A 23,900-nucleotide genomic window follows, 5' to 3' on the forward strand; every position below is an offset into this window, starting at 1 on the left:
TTTCGCCTTTTACCGTCAAGGAATGAGGGTGGACTCTAAGCAATCTCCACTGGTCCATCGCTCCAGCCACCTTGCTCCAAACTCTGCCTGAAATCCCTGGGCGCTCCACAAAGTTATCAAGAGCAATCCCTGCCTCTTCTTCCAACCTAAATACAATTATACTTTTAAAAGGGAAAAAAACAGCCCAGGGAATCCCCAAAGAGGCCTGCTGCACTCTTCCCCCTTGCAATGAAGCTTAATAATGAAATGCCCCGTGCTCCAATTAGTAAGAAATGCTCATTTTCTCCAGCTGAACACCCCCTATAGATACGTCTAATTTGTTCCCATGCTTCCATCTCTCTCCTCCAACGAGTTTGCACTTAAAGGTTATGATCTGTTGGTGCCTCCCAGCCAGGCCCTGGCAAGACAACCTGGGGGAAGAGACAGTGTTTTCTATAACCTTGGAGCCCCAGCCTGACTATTCCTGATACCCCTTCCCTTCATCATCACATCCATACACATAATCTGTCTCTTTCAGGCTCTTTATGAGTTATCCACAAAATGGAAGAGAACGGAAAGGAGAAACAACATTTGGAAAAGTTAAGGGAAAAGAAGAGTAAAAGAAAAAAAGAGGGGGTGGGTATTGCTGTGAGTGCCCATTTCTCAATGAAAGAAATGTCCTTTGCCACGGAGGGACCCAAAACAGGAGCTGCTCCTTCCTCGTGGGCCCCTTTGGAACTCAGGTCCCTCAAAGGTCTTGGAGCTCCAGCTTCTTTCCCCTCATCAGGCCTGGTGTGTGACTGGCACCAATTCCTGAGACAGTCTGAAGGGTGCCAACAGCAAGCACAGAGGAGCCCCTGTGCTCGGGGAACCCTGGCGGGATGTCTCTCCCAGGCCACCTCATCTCAGTGGCCAGCCTGCATCTCTGCCTTCTGATTGTATGGAAAGTGAGGACACAGTCCCTTGCTAAAAACCTGACTCCTAGGATGAAGGCCCCACCCCCAGCACCACACCAGATGCCAGGACCATGGCCTGGCTATAGGTGTGGGGTGGGCAGGTCCTCCCTGACTCAAAGGTATCCCTAGGTTTCTCTCTCCCCAGAAGTAGAGCAGGCCACAACCAGGTTGATGCTCCCAGAGTCTTCCTCTCTTCAAATCATGCATATGCATCTTCTCTCCAGCCAGGCTAGGGGCCCAGAATGGGTAAAGACACCCTCTCCCCCAGCTCCCGGCACATGGCTATACTGCAGCGAGGCGAATGGTAAAGACCGAAGACATCCTGTTGGACCACCCCTAGTGGGTCTACCTGTTACGAGGCCCCAGTTCTTCTCACTGGGGAAAATGCCTCCCCTTCTGTCCCTGGTTTCTAGGGCCTCTCCCCTTAACTGCCGGAGATGAGCATTTGCGATTTGCCGATGCTCCCCCAGACACTTCGCCTCTTTTCTGCCTGGTCCTGTTCTCCCCTGACCCTTACCAATTGCTAGGTAGTCATCTGCAGCAGACTTATGCTCTCCCAGCACTCCTCCTGCTTGCCTCCATCTCCTCCAACCCCTGGAGACAAGGCCCTGCCCTGGCTCCCTGAGACTCACAATCTGTGCTCCTGCCGTACTCAGTCACAAGGGGGACGTAACTCACTTCAAGCTTTACGTGATAGAACTAACCGCCCCCCTCAGGGGTGGGGAGGGGGGCAAGCAAGCGTGTGCCTGAGCATCCCAAGGTGCTCTTGTTTTCCAGGCACCCCGTCGTAGTCTCTGACAGACGCACGGATGGGGGAATCCTCTGCCAGCCAGAGTTGGCATCTCACCCTATCTCTCAAATCTGCCACTAGCCTCCAGGGCCGAAGACCCTCCAAGAAGAAGAGGCCCTGCAAGACAAAGACCTGAGGCCCCCCAGCCTGGCCTCCCAGCCCAACACAGGCCCGCATTAAAATCAACACTCCGTGAACACACAAAACTGACAAGGCAGAGGGGGAGCACACATCGGATACAAAGATCGGGCTCTCGGGAGACGCGGCCTGTTGGTCTCCCATGTTAGCTCCAAGTGACTAAGCGCAGGGTGGGAAATAACGCCATCGTGGCCGCCAAAGCTCCCGCCTGGGCTCCAGGTTGGGCAGCCTTTTCACGGGGAGGATGCCTCTGCCTGGAAAAAAATGCAAGCATTGTGTGGGAGCCATTAATGCGTGAGCCTCTGCACATTCCTTCAAGAAGCAGGAGCACACTAGTCCCTGAGCCCCCAGCCCTGTGCCCCAGCAATTGTACAGGCTTGGAACACACTGCACATGCCACCTGGTCCTTCCCCCCAGGCCCCTGGCTCTGTGAGCAGTGGGGAGGGCCCCGCCAAACACCCTGGCTTCATTGTGCCCCAGAAAGAGGGGACTAATTACTCGCCTACACTCTGGAGCGCCCAGGAAGAAAACAGAGGCCAGTGGGGTGGAGAGGGTGGGAAACGGGGGTGGCGGGGTTTGAAGAAGGGAGAGAGAAAGCCACAGGATACATTTCAAAGTTTCTCTAGCAATTTGGGGGTGGGGGAAAGAAAGCCTGGTCCTGATGTGAAATCATACAGAGGTCAGGGCTGGGTCTCCCACCCTTGTGAGAAAGTGGTGAATCGAAGACGGTTTATCAAACGATCATTTTTTTCTTTTGAAACTGGGAGGCAGCAGCTTGGACAATTCTGCAGATGTGCTTGATGAATTAGGGACAAAAATGGCCCTTCTCTGCCCCCCTCCTCCCCTCCTTCTATAAGGGCTCCCATCGGGGGTTGCTTCTCCCTCCACTGCCTCCCGGGCCCTCCCCTCCCTTCTTCAGTGGTCAGCTGAGACCCCACCCACTGCTTGCTTTTGTACTCTTGGCCTTTGGACATACTGACAAGGGCCTTTATGAGACCCCAATCAAGACCCCCATGTCACAGGTACCTAGTAGAGACACCAGACCTTTTCAAACAAGGGACAACAAGGAGAATCGGCGGGCCCATTGTCTCTCCTCTGTGCTAAGTGAGATGAAAGGGGCCCGCAGCCCCCTCCCCACAGCCCGCCTGCCAATCACCTCTAGTTATTAAGGTCACAATGTGTAAATTCTTTTGACCTGCACCTAATCAAAGATTCACCGGCCCTTTCAAACCCGAATGGGGAGGAGGGGAGAGATTCCCTCCCATAAACCCAGCAAATTCTCCCTCAATAAAATTTCTCTCTCTGATTCCTTCTCTGCTTCCCATCTCCACCCCTTCGCTTCTCTTCACTCCGCCCTCTTCACCACTAGCTTCAAACACAACTGGCAAGCCCCATGGAATTACTACCCTCAAAAACCCAAGGAGGATTTGAAAGTTTCTATTTAATTCTCTTTAAATAAAAAGTTTTTGGACAGGCATAGTTGCCCAAGGAAGCCCAGAACCTGGGCAGTCCCTGGGCTCTGATGCCGAATCTCTCCAAATGGCAAAGTGGCCGACTGGCTTTTTTCTCTCTCCTAAATTAGCCTCTCTTGCTTTGCCCAGGATACCATTATACATGGAGAAAAAAAACTGGGATGAATGATACTCCCTCACATTGTCACTTAGCATCTCTAGCTCAGTTGCTGACCCTCCAAAACCCAGCTTACACTGAGTGGTTTTGTGAACTGAGGTGAAAAAAATTACCAAGCCCAAAGTAGGCAACCCTCAAGAAAAAGAAGAAAATAACCATAAGGTAGAACAACACAGAACAGAATAGGAGCCAGAGGAAAGAACCTGAGAGAAAGCAAAACTTAGGATTTTTTGTGGTTTGAAAACTACAAAATGCTTAAATCAAGCAAGGAGAATAAAAGGCTTGCCAATCTCCATCCATCAATATCAAGCTACGCACTTTTCTCTTACCTATCTTGCCTGTCACTTAGAATAGGGAGAAGGCATAACAAGAAAGGTAGTGATACTTTATGTAAGTTGCCCCCAAATCCTCATTTGTCTACTGTCTGCTCTTGGGGATGCCTCGCTCTCCCTTTACCTGTCTCTCTCCTTCTTTCTCTCTCTCTCCTTCTCTCTCTGCTCCTACTTTTCCTCCTGCCTCTGTGATGGTACCTTTTGCTTCTTGGTTTCTCCCTGCCCAGCTGTCTTTACTTCTCTCTGAGCTTCCTTTTGGTGCTAATCCCTCATGTTATTTCAACTGTCGTCTCCATGCCGAAGCCTTCCACATCTCAACCCCGGGTCTGAGCTCCAGGCCACCACTCCTGGCTGTCTCTGGCCATGGCTACCTCACTGTCCCTTCACTGCCTCAAACAGAACTCAGTCTTCTCAAAGCTAGGGTCCCCGTCTGCCATCAAGCCCATAGAGGAACTCAGGCAGGTCTCTCCCCGCTCTCCCCCACAAGCAGTCATGACCACCTACAGACTTTTTCCTGTTTCTCCTGCTGTCCTCAGGAATCCAGTCCGTTACTGCTAACAAAGTGTACTCCGGAAAAGCATCCAAACAGCCTCAGTCTCCCCGCCTCCAAAGTATCCTACATACTGTGCCACCACATTAATCATTTAACCGCTTCAATCTGGCCAAAGATCTTCCATGGTTCCCTATTATTCTCAGATTAAAGTCAAACTCTGCTCTTCAAAGCCCTCCAAAACCAGGCCCCAAAGCTCCCCTCCAGCCACATTGCCCACTACTCCTTTACACAAACTTGTCTGCTCTGAACTCCCAAACTTACCTGCTCTGAACTTCCAAACTTACATTGAGCTTCCCTATCCTTTAGCATGTCTTTGCTCATACCACTCCCCTGCCCTCAAGTTCCTGTCTGCAATTTAAATAGAACCATCTTTTAAGTCCCACTTCAAATTCCATGTCATCCAGGAAGCTCTCCTTATTTAACAAAAAGGCTACTGCTTTCCTCTGATTTCCTATCGATAACCTTGACAGTTGATGGCACTCACACTGCGTATATACAGTGTTGTCTGAGTACATGTATTATTTTACCAACTGGAATATAAGCCCCTGGATGGTAAAAACTGTCTCTTGTGCTTCATATTCCCCATGCATCCTTGCACACAGCAGTATTCTTGATACATCTATAAGGCTGGCACTCAGAGATATGCATTACATAGAAAATTAGTTCTGAGTTTGCCTTGTCTTTTTAAAAAAATTTCAGTATTTTAACTTATTTCTTTTCCCACAAAAGGTCCCAAGTATGAAACCATGTTTAATGCTGCAAAAGCAAGTGTAAGGAAGGACCTTTTCAGGGTGATGGAAATATTCTAAACTGAATCGTGGTGACGGAGGCACAACACTGTAAATTTGCTAAAACTCATGGAATTGTACACTTAAAGTGGGTGAACTTTATATTATGTAAATTATACTTCAATGAAACTGTTTAAAATAATAAATAAATGTAGGTCCATGTATCCTTAATTTAAATAACTGTAAGGGGAAAAGGAAGGGTTCTCTCTACAGTTACCTGATATTGAAATAGACATTTAAATGTAATTTATGTTTTTTCTATTAATAAAAATAGGCTCATTATAAAAAAAAACTTAAATACAAAAAAGTAAAACGAAAGTAAATGTCAGCAGAAATCTACCACATAAGAAATAACTGAAAAGATAGTCAAATAACTATCATACTGCTTTGTGACCTTTTTTCATTCAACACTATGTTATGACATCTTTGGGGGTCAATAAATATGTACATCTATATCATCCTTTTAATGGCTATATAGTATTCTATTGGGTGAATGTAAAATATTTAACTAGACTCCTACTAATGGATATTTATGTGTTCTTAATATAAGTCTTTATGTATACATCTTGCATACTTGTCTGATTATTGCCTTAGGATAAATTTCTAGAAGAGGAATTTATGTGTCGAAAGGTTTTTACATTTTTATTTTGATACTCACTGCCAAACTAATGTAATTTTAAAACTAACTTTTCCTCTCCTTATTCTTAGACTTACCATTACCAGCCTGCAAAGAAGGATTTTCCTGGCCACAAACCTCTAACAAGTGAAGAATCCTTTGAATAATCTTTATTTTTTGTGTTAACTTTCTGTTTTTATTCTCAACCACAGCTTACCGTGGATGCTAGTGAGACTCAAATTGGCCAGGAAAGTAGAGTGCTTCAAACACATTAACCCATGTGTCCCTCTCTCTGCCAGATGTTACGAACCTCACCTTCATACCCAGCTGACCCTCCTCTTGGGTCACTTACGATAGGACCCACTCCAATCACTCACTTGGTCTTTTCTCATTCAGGCCCAGGAGGAAAGAGGCCCAGCCTTGGCCAGGACAACTAATGCTACCACTGCAACAAAGCAGAAAATAACAGGAGAAAAAGAGGCATTCAGCAAGAGTAGAGCCCTCAGGAGCAAGAGACAGTGGGTCACATGCTCTGAGCTAGGCCCTCTCTGTAGCCCCTGAAGGCCACAGTGCAATGAGTTCAGGGTGAGGAGCCTGTGCTAAGTGACGGCTGAGTGAATCTGGACAGCGTCCTATATGGAAACTGTGCTCCTGAGACTCCACAGAGTTTTGATCAGGCACCACAGGAATGATCCAGAGCAAGACTCAAGCTAATCTCTCTCAAAATTCCCCAGTCAACAAAGAAAGGAGGAACGGACACTTATGGTGGCCTCAAGCAGAAAGGGGTCCACTTCACTTTACCTTGCACATCTCAGCTTTACTTCCCTCTCTGTCCAGCCAGCACATGTCACATGTGCAACAAGCCACACACAAAGGAGGAGAAGTAACCCCCACCGTTGCACGGTGGCCTTTACGACTGGCGGATATTTATACTTGGAGAAAGCTCACCCTCCACGCTGCCTTCTGGCCTCTCTTTGTGTCTTCCTGTCTAGCTCAGCTCCTAGAAAGAAGCCAGTATGAAGCTTCACACCTGACCACTTGCTATGCCAGCATAATGAAAGTGATGCCCATCCCCTGCCTATCCTCATCTCCATCACCACTGAAGCTTCCAGAAGCAACATAGACATAAGTGTCTCCAGCCTGAAGCCAAAAGCCACACCTCTGTAGGTGGGGCAGACAAAACATGGAAAGTCAAGAACAAGGCCTGGTGACCCCACATTCTGCTTCACCAAGCCTGTCCATGGTATTAAGAGAATCAGAGAAAGCAGAAGATAAAGGGCCTTGGCCTTAATGCCTTCTCAAAGCAGGGGAGCTCCTGCCTTTGGGAGGTGTGCTCTTTAGCCCCCAGGGCCGGTGTGCACGTTGTCTAAAGTGCACCAGCTTTAGATAGGGCTACTGTTTCCAGCCTGCTGCGAAAACCAAAATACTACACCATGACCACCATGGCCACTGTTTGAGAAGCTGGATTATGGCTTTGCTGTAGCAAGGTGCAGAGGAGGAGACAGCAGTGCACACTGAGCAGGGCTAGAGATCAGTCTGAACACAATAACATAGAAAAGGTGTGTATGGTGGAGGAGGGAATTGCAACAAAATATAAGTTATAGTTATTTTAATCTCCTAAAAGTTTCTCTCTCAATACTTGAAATCCTCTTTTGCAAATTAAGGCCCTGCTGAAGATTCTGGATGTTATCACATACCAACTGGCACCCCACCTGCCCGTCCTATACTTTTCTGTGCCCCATTCATGTTTTAAATTTGCATTGCAAACTATGAAAAAGTAAAGCTTCCGCAGAAAGCAATTTCCTGGGCCAGCAGCTCTTGGACTAATACTCCCTTTGCAGTTACCAGGGATTCTGCATGCACGTACTCCCTTCCCTCCTCCCGCCAGCCCTCCCCCTCCCCCCACTCCTCCCTCCCTTGCCAGCACCTTCTGCCTGAGCCAAGCCTATCTGACAGGGCACTACGGACAGTGTCACAAACTACCCCCTATGAAAATGCCCTGGACAGAAAAAGGAGCAAGAACCAGCTGGGAAAGAGGGGAAGGATTTGGGGTAGTCAGCTTAACAGAGCACCCCAGAGGCACAGCGGTTTGTCTGTAGTACAAGGCTCATAACTTATACAAAACAGGAAATAAAACCCCTGCCCCCAAAAGTTCACAATCTGAAACTTCAAAAAAATTTCGCCACCAGGGAAGTCTCTCATAGAATCTTTACAGGCAGTTTTCCATACCAATGGTGTCAACATCTGTCACCGCTAGTGGTATACAGGGATGTCTATTGTCTTCCCTGATGGTGTGAGGAAAATGTTCCAGTTCTTGGATCTCAGGCTGCTAACCCCCCAAAAGGAGCTACTACAATAATGAAACTCACGACACTCACGGATGCAGGGTAACTGTCATGGACAGGAGAATTCCCGTTCTTGGGTCTTAAGGCCATGACCAAGCTGAGCCACATGTGACTGTCCTGAACTCAGAAAGGGGAAGAAATACAGCTGACTCTGTGGACTGCCACCTGGAGGCCCCAGGGACCAGGACTCTGGTAGATGGAAAGGTGGTGGGGAGGAGAAGACACCATTTCAAAAAATCTCGTTTGAAATGGAAAGGAAAACAAGAACTTAAGTCTTGACTCCAAACTGATGTACTGAAATCTGCCCCAAATGGCCTGAGAGCCACCTAATGACAGGAGGATGGGGTGATCCTTCCACCTCTGACATGACCCCCCAATATACAAAAACACATTATGCTACTAATCCAGCCACACACTGCCTTTTTCACTTGGGCCCAGTACAAAGCCCTCTCCAGCCCCCAGTCTACTTACAAGAGAGAGCTCCATTGGCTCAAAAAGCTAAAAGCACAGATATTTCATGAAGATCCCTCTTTTGACTGATCTGAGTGCTGCAGCTAACAGGTGGGGAAATCTTAAACATACGAGTGTTATCATGACAAGACCACTGGAACGGATCAGTGCCATAAGTCAGACAGGGCTAGAAGTTTCCGCCCCACCATCAGGTTCCTCTTTAGCCTTGACAGATCAAACTCAAGCCGAAGCAGGCTACAGAGATCAGTTCAGTCTCCGAGCCAAAGGTCTTCACAGTGAGGGACCAAAGCTGCCCGGACTGGGCCTCTGCCGGCCCGTGTCCCAGATTAATCACCACCAGGAGGGGCTTGGACACCAGGCTGCAATCTGAGCCCAGCAGCACCTGCACAGGGGTCACCCCGGCACCTCCCTCACTCCCTCGGGCAAGACTCCAGGGCATGAGGGTGTCCACCTGTTGACTACGCTACTTGGAACAGGCAGGCCAGACGCTTAGCCATCTTCAATCCCGCAGATAAGTCACAGACGGTTTGAGTTAGCGCAGAAGGTGGAAAGACATGGTGACTCAAGGAGTGAAGCCAGGGCTCCATGAGAAGGAAAATTCTCAGCCTCTGAACAGGAAGAAAGAGAGAAAGCCCTCAATGCCCCTCTCACCACTGTCTAGAGAGAAAATCTAGCTCAAGACCAGCAGTGAGTGAACTAAGCCCTCAAAGGTTATGAACTAATGAGATGCTCCGTGAGTGTTTGGGACACATTCTCGTCAGCCGCAGATCCACTGGATGCTGACAGGAAGGAGGGAGACCAGAGCAGGGATTTCTTTTCAAAACACCCCCAAATGCTACCAATACGCCTGTGTGAAGGAAACTTAGACATAAATTCACTCTGTGAGGGTGCAGGAGAGCTTCCTCTGAATGCCAAGACCTTGGAGAACAGTTTCCTCAAATGATCTACATCAGTAAGCTATTTCACACACCTGTACACATAGAGCTAGTGACTATGTACGGTGCATTACACATGTCTGTCCATGCTAGAATGCACTCTTTAGGACCAATGGGCCCTATTATAAATTCTTCTCAGATGGCAATTTCTTTTATATTGTTGCTTCTCTAAGTCTACTAGAACAGGAGAAAGTATTCTTGAGACCAAAAAAAAAAAAAAAATCAAAAGGAGGAAGATAAGCATGAAGATCTGTATCTTAGAACGCTCTGTCCCAGGCACTAACCTGTGATATAAGGAGAAACCACTCGGATGGATGCACCCTTTTCCACCTGCCTCATGCCCCAGGGAAGGAAGGGTGGGAGGGGTCTGAGTCAGATTGAAGTGTGTGTCCCTTGAAAGAGCAGAGAAAAGCACAGGTCGGATAAGAGGAGAAAGAGCTCCTACACAGCGCCTTCATTTGAGGAAGAACACCCACATCCTGACTGTTACACCTTGTACCTCCAGAGCTCCATCTCCAGGAATTCCCTTTGAACTCCCGGCTGCAACCCAGAGTTAGGATAGAGCAGTGGCTACAATTACACACTTGCTTGTTGGGGGGGTGGGGGGATGCTGTATGTGACAGGCCATGAAAGGTCCCTGCCTATAAAACAGACTGGAAAACAAACCCTTAATTTAAATGTTAATGAAAGTGCTGTGGAGACATCAGAGGCTTCCCGGCTGCTCAGAGAACAGCTACACCAGCCACAGAATTTATGGCTCCCCTTCACCCTCCTGCCTCCCTCTCTGCCTCATCACCCACTGAAGTTAAAAAAAAAAAAAGAACAACTAATTTTAACATTAACTCCATGCTTCCACCTTGGGATGTGATTGCTAAATTATCTGTTGGCAGAACACTGATCAAAGGTGGAAAAACACAGGCACATTGCACACACAACCCAGAAAAGTCAGCTGCAGCTAAGGCAGGAAAATTACCTTCTCTCTTCCTGATGTGGGAAGGGTAGAAGAAATAGCGGTGCAGGTAGGGACTGGAGCTGGGAGGTGCAGGCAGCAGGAAGAGGAGGAAGACCCTGATCCCTCCCATGTGTCTGCTCCCCATCTGAGAACTTAGCATACCATATCTGCTAAGTTTCGTCTGTCTCTCCATCAGACTATGCTGTCTAGTTCACTGTTGTTTCCCCAAGGTCTAGCACACTGTAATGCTTAAGAAGTATCTGGAGAGAGAAAGAGAGATAGGGATGCAAGGAGAGATACAGAAACAGAGACAGAGTGGAGAAAGAAAGAATTTAAACAGAGGTTGAGGGATGGAAATGTATCCCTGTAGCAGGGGCACGGTCTTGAGGCACGGACTCTATGTCCACAGCATCCCGCCTTCCGCAGCAGCACTCTCTGCTTCTAGTTGTAGTGCTTTATTTAAGTCAGTTCTTCCCAACTAGCCAACCGTCCTGGCCAGGGAAGGAGTCGCTCCCACAGATGGGGTCTGGGCCAGCCAGAGCTGGTTGGGTTGCAGGTCTCAGGCCAGCAGCCCAGTACGTGAGCTTCCCTGTGCCCAACATGCCCTGGGTAGTGGCAGAAATCCAGGGTCTTGAGGAAGTGAAACCCACCCCTGTGGCATTTCGTCCTTGCTACTGGTGGATGTGTCGGCCGGAGAGGCTTGGCTTAGCACCAGCAATGAACTCTAGGGTGGCGGGCGCTGCCCTGAGATTCAGCAGAACCAGACTCTGATTCAGTTATATCTCTACACTGATCTCTTTCCAATCTTAGGTCATTTTAGGCTGGACCAGTGGGCCCACCTAGCATCACGCAGAGCTTCCTTCTTTCTCCAGGCATCATGCAGCCCCTTCCAGCCATGCCAGCCTCTGGTCCTTCCATGCTGTCTTTGTACCTCAGACTCTCTTATCTAGGGCCACCACACGCAGGAGACTCCCTCTAGTGTGGTCTTCAGCCTGGCAACAGGGGACACTGAGCCACTCCTCGCCTAGAGAAGGTGTCCTTTCCCTAGACAAGCCCCTGACCCTGGGAAGGGAGAAGAGACAGATCTTGACAGCTGTGGGCCAAACCATCAGGATGAGCAGCGACAATGTGAAGCATGACAGAGCCATCCATCAGAGTCTTTCCTCAGGTTATCAAGGTTAGGGATGCCCTTCAGGAACCAGCTCTTTATCACCAACTAGAAAAAGCAAAACTCAGAGGCACAACATTTACTTTTGATTTGTCTTCCCCTAAAAGCACTGAGTGAGTTAGGAAGCCCAGGGCCAAAGAGGTGCTGAACCACTGGGAACCAAAAGAATCTAAACTAAAAGTTGGCTGCCTCCTTTTTTCCAATCTTTCAAACCTGTCAGAGAAAACTCCAGATGCAATTACCTTTCACTAAAGAAGGGCGTATTTCAAAAGGCTGGTGAATGTGTCTGCCACACACGCAACACACAGTAAACCCTGTAGACACTGGGAACAAACACCCACTCTCCCCAGAAATCCACCCCCTTACCAAACAGTACACAGTGATGGCTTTCCTTCCAGACTCTCCCTCACCTCCGGGAGAAATGAAGCAAGAAGGGGCAGCTCCTCCATCAAAACCCCCCAGAGGCCACAACTCACTTTACAAATTTGAATCGGTACATTACAGGCAGACTTGGACTAATCCCCCCCCAAAACAAACAGGCCACCACAGTGAGCAAAATTACACTAAATTATATTGTATATTTAATAACACAGCTAAGAAAAGTTTCCACACCTATACCACTCATATGTTTCCCTAATGACAGAAACAAGAGAGAAGGGATTAAAACCCAAGGCTCCTGGGAAGCCTTCCTGACCACACTCACTCACGTGATAGCAAGTGTTGCTCGGAGATGGGGAAAGGATTCTTCTGAGCACCTCCTTCTTTTTGGAGGGCAATAAATATGGTGTCTGCAGAGGAAGGAGGCACTGTGGGCTTCTCTCTCTTCCCCTCCAAGGCAAACAGGGCAATGGGGCTCCAGACTCATTTCAACATCAAGGCACCCCCCAGCCAGCTTGGAAGGGCCCTGCAAACCGAAGATCTATGTGCACTGGCACTCCTGGGATGGTGTAAGCATTCACAGCTACACGAGTGAGCCCAGGCCTTGATTACATACTGCCTTCCTCCCCTCCCCCTCGCTATCTCAACTCTGGCCTCCAGAAAGAGAATGTTCCCAGATCCCCACAGAGGCTTTCAAGGGCCACAGCTACTGTCCAAGATTCTGGTGGATGAAGGCATTGCAGTGACGTAAAGGCCTGCCTCGTGGCCCTCCCTCTGCACCACAGCACGTGGCAATAAGCTGGAGACCTGAGCCTCTTCTGCCCCGTCCCACATGTGCCCTTCTCTGAGCCTCAATTTCTCCTTCTGCCAGGAGGGGAATGACCCTCTCCCTTCCTCAACCAGAGACAGACTAGTTTCAGGCACTCAGTATCATCTGGCAACCACTACAGTTGTGCCCCCATCTTTCCCCCACCACTGAATCAGATCCTCAGGAGAGCTACCCCACAGCAAGTGTTCAGTCAATACACAGGGAGCACAGAGGAAAGGGAGTGAGAAAAAAAGAGATGGAAAATAGAAGGGATGAAATCGAGTCTTTAACAGTTCATTTCCTTACTCTGAGTATTTACTAACTTTATTCAGCTAGAAATAATCTTTTAATGGCAATACAATGTACTGCATGTTTTAAAAATTCTGCTTTTCTGTGATACTTATGGAAAAGTGCTCAGAACTCTATGTGACCTCAGGAGATCGTATCCTGAGACCAGTTAGGACCCACAATCACACCCAGACGTGTGCCCTTCCACCTCCAGCATCTCAATTCAGTTCCCTCTCAACCAGTCCTTTCACTCACCAAACAGCTCCCAGTTGGGCCTCCTCTACAGGAGGAAGGATGCATCTATAAGTCATAAATCCTAAAAGCAGAGTTATTAGTGTTGGGGCCAGAAGATGGGTTGGAGGGCACATAGGAGGTAGAGGGAAAGGTCCTTGCCTGCCACCTTCCCATGGAGCCTACTGGTTTTCCTTCCGTTTTTTGAGTACCTAAACATGGCTCTAAGCACATGACTGGTATTGAATATTATCCTCCAAGAGTGTTTACAAACCAAGAACTCAAGGTCAAGAAAGGAAGAAGAGGTGACATTTGGACACAGGACAGAATACCTGCTTTCTCCCAGTCACGAACACCTCAAGTTAAGCCGAGGGCTTGAGGTTTCATGTTTCATGCTACAAGTTTCTAAGTACACACATGTGAAAAGAAGGCAGATAAGTCCCAGCATCAAAGATAAATACGATGAATAGCTCTGACAAATTATTTTAAATAGAAGAAAGAGACTGAGATGTGCCAGGTCTCCCAACTGTCCAGGCTCCTTGGAGGACAGCTGCTGGCCACCCACTCTCGTGTTTTTCACAAGGGGTTCACGGCCACATCACATTAGTGACACTGACGACCACACTCAACAAGAAAGGTGGCAGGGAAGGGAACAGAGGCAGCCACGGAGGGCAGGAAAACCACAGGGGAAAAGGAAAGGAAAGAGATTCCTGCTGAGTCCCCACCTCAAGAAGAATGCAAAAGAGCAGTGTAACTCCATGAGGGACAGGAGAAGCCCCAGGGAAGGGTGGAGACGTGAGAGCAGCTAAAGCAGCTAAACAAATGCTTTACCAGCTGGGAGAGATTCTGGCTGACACAAGATTCTAGCCCTTTTAGCTTTGTAGAGTATTTTCATATGCATTATTTCACATCATCTTCACAATGACCTAGTAAGGACTATGAAAGAAATGGTATTCATATTTAACAGACGAGGAAACCACGGCTCCGAGGACTTACCCGAGGCCACCCTCCTGGTTGGTGGCAAAGCAGAACTCCAGTTTCCCAGAACAGACCCTACAGCTAGGAGGCAGTGTCTTCCAAGATTGGGAAAATGGTTCAGTTTACTGAAAGGTTCAAATTCATTGACACAGTGAGAAGAAATGGATCTAATAAGATGAAAAGATTCCTATCCCAATATATTTTTGGGGTAAGAGAAAAAGAAGCAGAGAGAACACCAACATATACTCTGGTCATTTAGTGTAATGACAGAATGCCAAATACAAACTACTTTTTTAAAACAGTCCAAGACACCATTTGTGGACTTGGGGTAAAGGTCATCTCAAATAACTGTGGGTCATGGAGCTAAACAGCCAGCCAACAGTGAGTGAAAGAGTCATCCCAGGGGCAAGAAAGTACACCAAGAAGACATTTAAGGAGAATGTTAAGAAAACATGAGACCTAGGTTTTCACCAAAGTTGGGGCATATCAAGGACTTAGCAGAGGGTCTGGCATAGAACATATGACTAATAAATGTTAGCTGCTGGTAACAGTAGTAGTTATAGAGCAGTGCTAGTAATATTAGGAAGCTAGGTCCTTCCTCAAAGCCAGCTTCCAAGTTGTGGCCAAAAAAGCCCCAAAGTCAGTTTATTGTGATCTAAACTGCTTCTCAGTGACGAAGGCAGACACTGTCCTCAACCTTTTATTGACATCATCTTCAACACCTGCCACGCTCTATTCTGTTAACAGGTAGCCTAATACATTCCAGAGGAGATGGCTAGAGTAGAGGAATATGAAGATGGGGATGCTGGGAGAGCCTGTATGTGTCTTTAGCCTAATTCCATGTGCAGGAAGCACATGGACCATCTCCAGCCTTAAGAGCATCCCTCCACCACCGACCTCACCCCAGGCCACCCCAGTCTCCTGAAGCCAGCGGGAGTCCTCAGGTAACCACCAAGATGAAGTCACCAGCCTACCTGTCACCTCCCACCCTTACACATATCCAGCCCACAGACACCCAGGCTTGGCTAACTGGCTTTAAAGGGGGCAGCATTAGGAAGAAACTGAGGAGGGGCCAGAGCTCAATGGCTCCATTTTCCACCCTCTGCTCCCACACACTTAGGCCTCTCTACCCCCTGCTGGTCTTTCCTTCCCTTTTTCCTAGGATTGCTAGAATGATTTGTTCTGAACAGCGACAGGTTTATAGGTTAGCCGACACCTCCGCTCTGTGGAATTTTAATTAACTTCTCCCATCGTCAATATGCTAAGGAACGGGGTCTCCATTCTCTGAGGTCAGCAACGTGTTTCAGGTCCTGCTATATCAGCCGTCAAATTGAAGAATTAATGACGTGGCTAATCGGCTCTAATTCTTTAGGAGGAAAAAAATTTGAAAGAAAGTTGTGGAAGGGGCAGGAGGAGGGGTGCAGGCTCCTTGGGGTGAGGAGAAAAAGGCTGAAGGGGGCTGCAAGAGGGGGGATCAACTCTCTCATAAAACAAGTGACTGACTTAAACCCGATGTTGGAGGGTACCAGCCCTACAGCTTTCCCATTGATCATTTGGTGGAGAGTGAGGGGTGAAGGAAGTGGGAGAAGACACTAAACACCCTGACAGAGCAGGTGCAGAGAGGGTGTCTATGTACTCTGCTGGTGGGGAGAGAGGCCCTGCCTCGGTTCAAGAGAGCCTAGAAAGCAGAATTCAGGATGCAAGGCTCATTCAATCACAGGCAAAACTAGAGAAACACCAGTCAGACCAAAGGGTAGGGTAAAGCCGTCATCAAAATTGGCACTTCTGCTATAATTGTCAACAAATCTACTCCACATACACGACTTTGCACGAGGGCCCAACTGGACATGGGCCCCAAGCCTCTCCTGATGACGCCCACCTGACCTCATAAAATAAAAGCATTATTACATGGGATAAAACCATACACCAAAACATCTCCCTTACCTGTGCAATGGGCTGATAGCAATGGACCAGACTCGGTCTTCAGTCTGGATGGTGTGTAAGCACTGCCCCAGCCGGCCTGAGGCCAAAGGCCATACCTGGAAACAGGAGAGGAGATGCTCTCGTTGGCGTTGCCTGGGATCGGGATGAGGGTTGGAAAATGCACCAGGTGGAGTCACTGTTCCTAGGGTGGGTGGGGAAATGGAGAATCCTTTCTATCCTGTACACACAGAGCTCAGGGTAGCAGCAGAGGGACCTCTCCAGCTTCTGCCTTGCCTACCGCCCAAACAGACGCTGGCTCCCAGTCCTAACCACCCTTTCACGTCCACCTGAGAGCCCTTACGCAGCAGCCAATTGTATACCAGGGAATCAGGAGTTCCACGTTCCTCAGCTGAGACCTGACTGAGACGCGTGAGCAGGTGAGGCTTGCCTCTCTTAGTAACCTCCCCGTGTTTGTGGATTTTCCTTTTCCTGTCTCTAACCAAGATTTTACTTTGGGGAGGTAGGGAGAGGGAGGAAGATCAAGGCCCAGTATGAGTGGACAGAGATAGAATTAGATTAGAATTAGAGAGAGAGGAGTAAAAAGAAAGATCCAAGGGAAGGAAAAATGGAAGAAGAGGACTTCAAAGTGGGAAGGTGGTGTGTTGTTGTTTGTTTGTTGATAATGCCCAGAATCCAGTGCTATTCATGTCAGCAGGGAATTTAGCACCTAGTGTCACCAAAAGTAGCAGAAAAGCTTAACTCTTTTAAGCTTCCATATCTCCTACTGGTTAAAAATATTGCTTGGAGCACATTATCTGGTCCCTATCAGTCAGGAATGTACATTAGCAGCCACTCTGGGCTTAACTCTAATCAACACTCACAGAGCCCTCTCAGCGGTCAGTGCATTTAGAAATCTCCCGTTAAGCACAAGGCCCCCTCACCTCACCCTACCCCAGATGACACACACAGGGGACTAAGCCTCTAACCAAACAGAGAGGAAACCTCAAATGTACAGGGCTGTCCCCAGACAGCAGCCAAGGAGGGATCCCGAGGAGGCCAGATGGATCAGTGACCTCTCAAGGTCCCTGCAGTGCTATAAGGGGAACACAAAAAAGTCAGACAGGACCTTAGATGGAAGAACTTTCAGGAAACATTCCTTGAGTTTAAGGGGTAGGTGATGGAGTGGGGGTGGTCCTGACTGCTTAGGATCACATGATACCTCTTCTCTATAAAAGGAGAAAGTGTTTCTTAGATTTTGTGTGTCTATGATAGGGGGAGAAGGGTGTGAGTTACTTTTCCCAACATCGGGAAAAGAAAATAAATTTAACAAGAAGATCTGAATAAGGAAAGGCAGAAAACAAAGGTAAACACCACAACTTTCCTGGAATGCCAGGATTCTGGCTCATTCTTCTGGATTAGGTCACTTTGGTAGTAACTAGATGCATCTAATGTCCTCTTTCAGACAGCCTTGGCTTGGAAGAGAAGTTTTTCTTTTCCCTGATGCAAACTACCTAGGAGGCAGGTTCTTGTTTGGTGTGGGTGACTAGAGACTCTGATTACAAAATCTCTGGGGGCAGCCCTAGGCCTGAATTCACTAGTGTCCTCCACTGAACAGGCTGGTGGATCCTCAGACTGAAAACCACAGAACAAGGTTCCTGGTCTCCAGGGGTGGCTCTGGAAGCATGCTGCCAATTTCCCAAGCACGATCTGGGGAAAGTGGCCCTCCTGACCCGCACCAGTAGTAGCACACCATCCACCAAAACATGAGTATGCTGATCACATCTTAACCCTCAGTGATCAAATTCAAAACAGACCCAACCCTGGAGAAGATATAACTCAGTGGGAGTGGGCATTTACACAGTCCTTATAAAAAGCAGTTGGTGGGCTTCCCTGGTGGCACAGTGGTTGAGAGTCCACCTGCCGATGCTGGGGACACAGGTTCGTGCCCCGGTCCGGGAGGATCCCACATGCCGCGGAGCAGCGGGGCCCGTGAGCCATGGCCGCTGGGCCTGTGCGTCTGGAGCCTGTGCTCTGCAACTGGAGAGGCCACAGCAGTGAGAGGCCCGCGTACCACACACACACACACACACACACACACACACACACACACACACACACACACACACACACACACACACACACACACACACACACACACACACACACACACACACGCAGTTGGCAATATGTATCAAGATCCTTAAAATAACCAAAGCCTTCAACTCAGTAATTCTATTGCTGAGACTCTATCCTAAGAAAATAATCCTAAAACGAAGAAAAACCTAAATGATAATAATATTCCCTGCAGCCTGCAGTAGCAGAAAGAGCATACATGGGCTTTAGGATTAGACAAATCTGGGTTGGAACCCTAGTTGCTACTTATTTATCTCTGATGTTAGGGATATTTTATAACTTGTTAGCCTCAGTTTCCTCATGTATAAAATGGGAAATAATGCCTATCTTTTAGGGTTGCAGTGTGGAAAAATGAAGATAAGTGTAAAGCACCCAGCACAGAAGCACAGTATTTGGCAGACATTAGGCATCAATAATGGTGGTCCTTATTACTACAGGAAAGAAATAGATACAAACATCCACCAATAGGAAAAATAGTAACTAAATTATGGTGAGTCCATTGTGAAGCCATTAAAGATGACACAAGTAATTTGCAATAAAAATGGAAAATCTTATAAAATAAAGTAGACACAGCAGGGTACATTGGGTATATAAGATATATTATGAATGCGAATCAAAACTACAATGAGATATCACCTCACACAGGTCAGAATGACCATCATCAAAAATATCTACAAACAATAAATGCTGGAAGGGGTGTGGAGAAAAGGGAACCCTCCTACACTGTTGGTGGGAATGTAAATTGGTACAGCCACTATGCAGAACAGTATGGAGGTTCCTTAGAAAACTAAAAATGGAACTACCATATGATCCAGCAATCCCACTCCTGGGGCATATATCCAGAGAAAACCATAATTCTAAAACATACATGTACCCCAATGTTCATTGTGGCACTATTTACAATAGCCAGGATATGGAAGCAACCTAAATATCCGTTCACGGAGGAATTGATAAAGATGTGGTACATATATACAATGGAATATCACTCAGCCATAAAAAAGAACAAAATAATGCCACTTGCAGCAACATGGATGGACCTAGAGATTGTCATACTGAGTGAAGTAAGTCAGACAGAGAAAGACAAATATCATATGATATTTCTTGTATGTGGAATCTAAAAAAATGGTACAAATGAACCTCTTTACAAAACAGAAATAGAGTCACAGATATAGAAAACAAACTTATGGTTACCAAGGGGGAAGGCAGGAGAGGGATAAATTAAGAGATTAAGATTGACATATACACACTACTATATATAAAATAAATAACTAATAAGAACCTACTGTAGAGCACAGGGAACTCTACTCAATACTCTGTAATGACCTATATGGGAACAGAATCTAAAAAAGAGTGGATATATGTATATGTATAACTGATTCACTTTGCTGTACAGCAGGAACTAACACAACATTGTAAATCAACTATACTCCAATAAAAATTCATTTAAAAAATAGATATATTATGACCATAATTATGTGGGGAAAAATTACCCTAAAGGATAGAATGAGAAAATGAATAAATGTAAATAAAGTGCTTATTAGCACAGTGCCTGGTTACATTCTATGTTATTATAAAACAAAAAAAGCAAACCTATGCACTGAAAAACACCTAAAAGAAAAAAAAAACAGTTCAAATGTTCCCTCCTTCATAAAATCTCCCCTTCCAAGTCAAATGTGATCTCTCCACCCTCCAAACTTTCTGGCCCTTTTCCTAGAGCCTTAAACTTCATAGTCCTGACCACTTCCAACCAGCTTCATAGCTTCATAGCTAGTGCATGCAGTCTCAACTCCCCTTAAGGAAAGGCTGTATCTTCTTCCCCTTTGAAGCCTCACATAGAGTAAGCACTTATCAGAATGAAAGAAAGAATAAAGAAAATGGAAAAAAATGAAGGAATGATCAGACCTGGCCCAGGCCCAGCAAGAATGTAAGCTACCATCCTATCACATCTCAGGATGGGGCCAGCCTCACCAAAGCCCAGAGGGGCAATCCAAGCTAAGTCACAGTAAATCTGAAACTAGGATTGGAGGCAGGGGAAGGAAGCTCTCTGGGCAGTCCCTAGCTCAGAAGTTTTGCAAAGAAAATGTTTTGTTTCCCTTCACCCCAATAAATCTCTTCCCTAAAACATAGTCCATTTGGGGGAACTCCTAAAAAACAGGCTATAGATGTTTACAGACAAACATGACTAAGTTCTTATGTAGGTTCAGGTATTAGAAACCTGTACAAGCAGCTGGAGAATTACAGATGCCACCAAAAAGAAATAGAAAGTCAGTTATAAAAGACTAAACGTGGGTAATGTGAAAATGGTCCAGGAAGATGAAGACGGCTAAATGCAAAGACAACAATAGAAGGAGGGAACCGAAGCAGCATCCAGAAAGCCAAAAAGATGAGCTGGCCTGGAGGTCACTGGGAAATCGCAAAACAGCTGACTAGCTTCCTGGAGTTGAAGAACCAGGGGGGAGAATTCTGTCACTGACTAAAAAGAAATCCTCAAAAGGAATAGGATCTACTGCAGTGACAATTTTAGAATTAGAAAGTACCGATTTTAATGCTTCAAAACTCTAAACCAGTAAATAATTATACTTAAAACATGAAACTAACCCAATATCCTAAATAAAATTGCTGTCAATCTTCAACTGTAAGCAGTCTATAGCCCTGAATTGCTACCTGTGGTCATAAAGCTTAGCTGTACACTGCTCTGGGTGTCATACCACAGAGAAATGGATAGAAGAGATGTCACTGAAGGCTTCACGGGGAAGCTTGAAGCTGTGACAAGAAAATGCTAGAATGAGATGAGACTATCTAGGTCCCACATGCACAAAAGGTTTCTGTGCAAATTGACTTCTGAGCAGTATAGCAAGTTAAGGTTGGTCTCTTTACAAGGAATGGTACAGAGACAATGACCAATCAGAAACCTGAAGTAAGTATGGGGTGGGGGATTCGGAAGCAAGAGATAGGAAATTCAGTTTCCATGTTGGTTCAAAAGATTTTCTGGGGTGAGATGAATTGGGAGATTGGGATTGACATATATACACTACTATGTATAAAACAGATAACTAATGAGAACCTACTATATAGCACAGGGAACTCTACTCAATGCTCTGTGGTGACCTAAATAGGTAGGAAATCTAAAAAAGAGGGGATATGTGTATACGTATAGCTGATTCACTTTGCTGTATAGCAGAAACTTAACGCAATATTGTAAAGCAACTATACTCCAATAAAGATTAATTAAAAAGAAGAAACCTTGATTTTAGACTTCTGGCCTCCAGAACTGGGAGGTAATAAATTTCTGTTGTTTTAAATTAAAAAAAAAAAAAAGAAGAAGAAGGTTTTCTGAATTTTTCTCAGGCTCCCTGTGCTGATGCACACGTCTCTCTGACAAAATACAAAGTGTAAGGAAAAAATTAGCAAAGGGAGGAGAAACTTCCATAAATACAAAGGAACGTATTTAGTCCTTCTTTTTACATAAATTAGCAACATTTTCACATGAAGGTGTAATCACTAGAGGGAACATGGAGCCAGAAAAGTTAGTAAAGATTGCAACTTCTCTCTCCTGAGTCCCCTCTCTATGTGTCCTAGAGTCCCATTTGCTGACATGGTCAAGCATTTTGCTCCTATCAGCACTGTGGAATCTCCAGATGCTGGGAAACACACAAGCAAGAACCTATCGAGCTTCCTGCACCATCAGCTGAATTATCAGCAAAGTTCCCACAGCAGTCTCAAAGGATCAGGCATGTGTGGGTCCTGGCAAGGGCTACTGGACACAGGGATGGAGAAAGTTCTTCTCTGCCTCATGGGTGAAAGCCTATTTGACCCAGACGTGGAGGAGCTGAGTCCATAAAGCAGGGGTTACACTACTTTATCAGTCTCATTCTGTTGGGCCTTGGCAGATGTCTGACTTTAGACCAGGCAACTTGGCAATGACACAACAAACAATGCCCTCCTCTAGTCGTCCTTCCACTGCTTACTGACCACATCACTCTCCAGAGAAGCAGTAAAAACACATTTTAATTATCAGCCCGATTGCTTATAAACAAGGTGGTAAAAAATTAACCTTCTCAAACAGAGAGTGAGCAAAAGGAGGGAGATTTTAAAATAAAATATTGGGGTTAGAACTCAACCCACAAACTTGAGAAAACTCAGCTCAGGGAGGAAAAGCTGGCCAGGCCTCTGTTTTTGAGTTCACGCCACATTTCAAGTGAGTGGCAAGCTTCCCAGCCACTGTCCACTCCTTTCCCAGGCCAGCTGGCAGGGACATAGCCTGGCATGGCAAGCTGCATGCCAGAGGCACATAAGTGAGTTCTTTATTGTGTCGTTTCCCCCACTGCCCCAACTCAGTACCCTCAGCCAATCCTGAGACTCAAGGTCCTATCCACCCTCTCCCACCCCACTCCCTATAGACAGTAGGAAATAACAGTATGTAAGGGGGAGACCACCTCACCTTGGCCGTCCTGTCTCTGGAGCCACTCACAATGATGCCCCCTTTGCAATCCACACAGTTCACCTCCTGTTCATGGGCTGAGTACTTGACAGTGAAGGTGCTATGAATCTTATGAATGCCAATCTTCCCATCTCTACAAGAGAAATAAGAAGCCAACCCCCAAGAGCCAGTTATTCTCTCTGTAGGAAAAGAACAAGTCTACAGAAACAGCTGGAGTCTCCAATGACTTCCAAATTTGCTAAGCTTTAGACAATTCAGCCCAATAAGGTGCTGAGTTTCTAGATACCTTTACTTCTTCAGTATACTTGGGGCTGAACAGAGAGCTGAGAGACAAAACAAATTTCCCACTTGAGAGTATCAAAACCAGTTTCACTTTTCATTAAAGGCTCTTCCTGTTTTCCTTCTCCAGCTAACACTATGAAGTACCTGCTTTAAATGGAAAAAAAATTACCCCTTCTTCTAGTCTCCCTACTCATCCCTTTGGAGTTGAGACAGAAAAGTCAGAGGCAGGCAGAAGGTCTCTGAAGAATACTGAGGAGGAGGAAGGAAGGAGAAGCCTGCAGCACTTACCCTCCTGCACTGATAATATGCGAGTTGGCCAGCACGAAGTGGCAAACGTCCTCATCATGCCCAGCAAAGACTCCCAGGGGCCTCCGGTTCAAGCTGGCACCATCTGGGCGGAACTGATAGGCCAGGATGAAATTAGCCTGGGATATGTACAGAGAATCACCCTCTAGCTGCATCCAGGGCATCTGACTGCAGAGATGGAAAACAAAATTTAAGGACCATCAAGATATAGCATGAAGGGACTTCCTTGGTGGGGCAGTGGTTAAGAATCTGCCTGCCAATGCAGGGGACACGGGTTCGAGCCCTGGTCTGGGAAGATCCCACGTGCCGCAGAGCCGCTAAGCCTGTGCGCCACAACTACTGAGCCTGCACTCTAGAGCCCACAAGCCACAACTACTGAGCCCGTGTACCACTACTACTGAAGCCCACACACCTAGAGCCCGTGCTCTGAAACAAGAGAAGCCACTGCAATGAGAAGCCCACGCACCACAACGAAGAGTA

General features: G+C 46.7%; 1 protein-coding gene across 1 annotated transcript in view; it reads right to left on the reverse strand.

Moving 5' to 3' along the window:
- The window catches only part of FBXW4 (F-box and WD repeat domain containing 4), an 80,432-nt gene that overhangs the window by 37,135 nt on the left and 19,397 nt on the right, over positions 1–23,900 (reverse strand). The window contains exons 3-5 of the mRNA XM_082673769.1: positions 23,403–23,588; positions 22,833–22,965; positions 16,280–16,374 (exon numbers count right to left, since the gene is read on the reverse strand). Of these exons, the coding sequence (XP_082529895.1) occupies positions 16,280–16,374; positions 22,833–22,965; positions 23,403–23,588 (414 nt within the window). The remainder of the gene's footprint in view (positions 1–16,279; positions 16,375–22,832; positions 22,966–23,402; positions 23,589–23,900) is intronic.

Source organism: Grampus griseus (assembly GCF_964374135.1).
Source record: "Grampus griseus genome assembly, chromosome: 16".
NCBI lineage: Eukaryota > Metazoa > Chordata > Mammalia > Artiodactyla > Delphinidae > Grampus > Grampus griseus.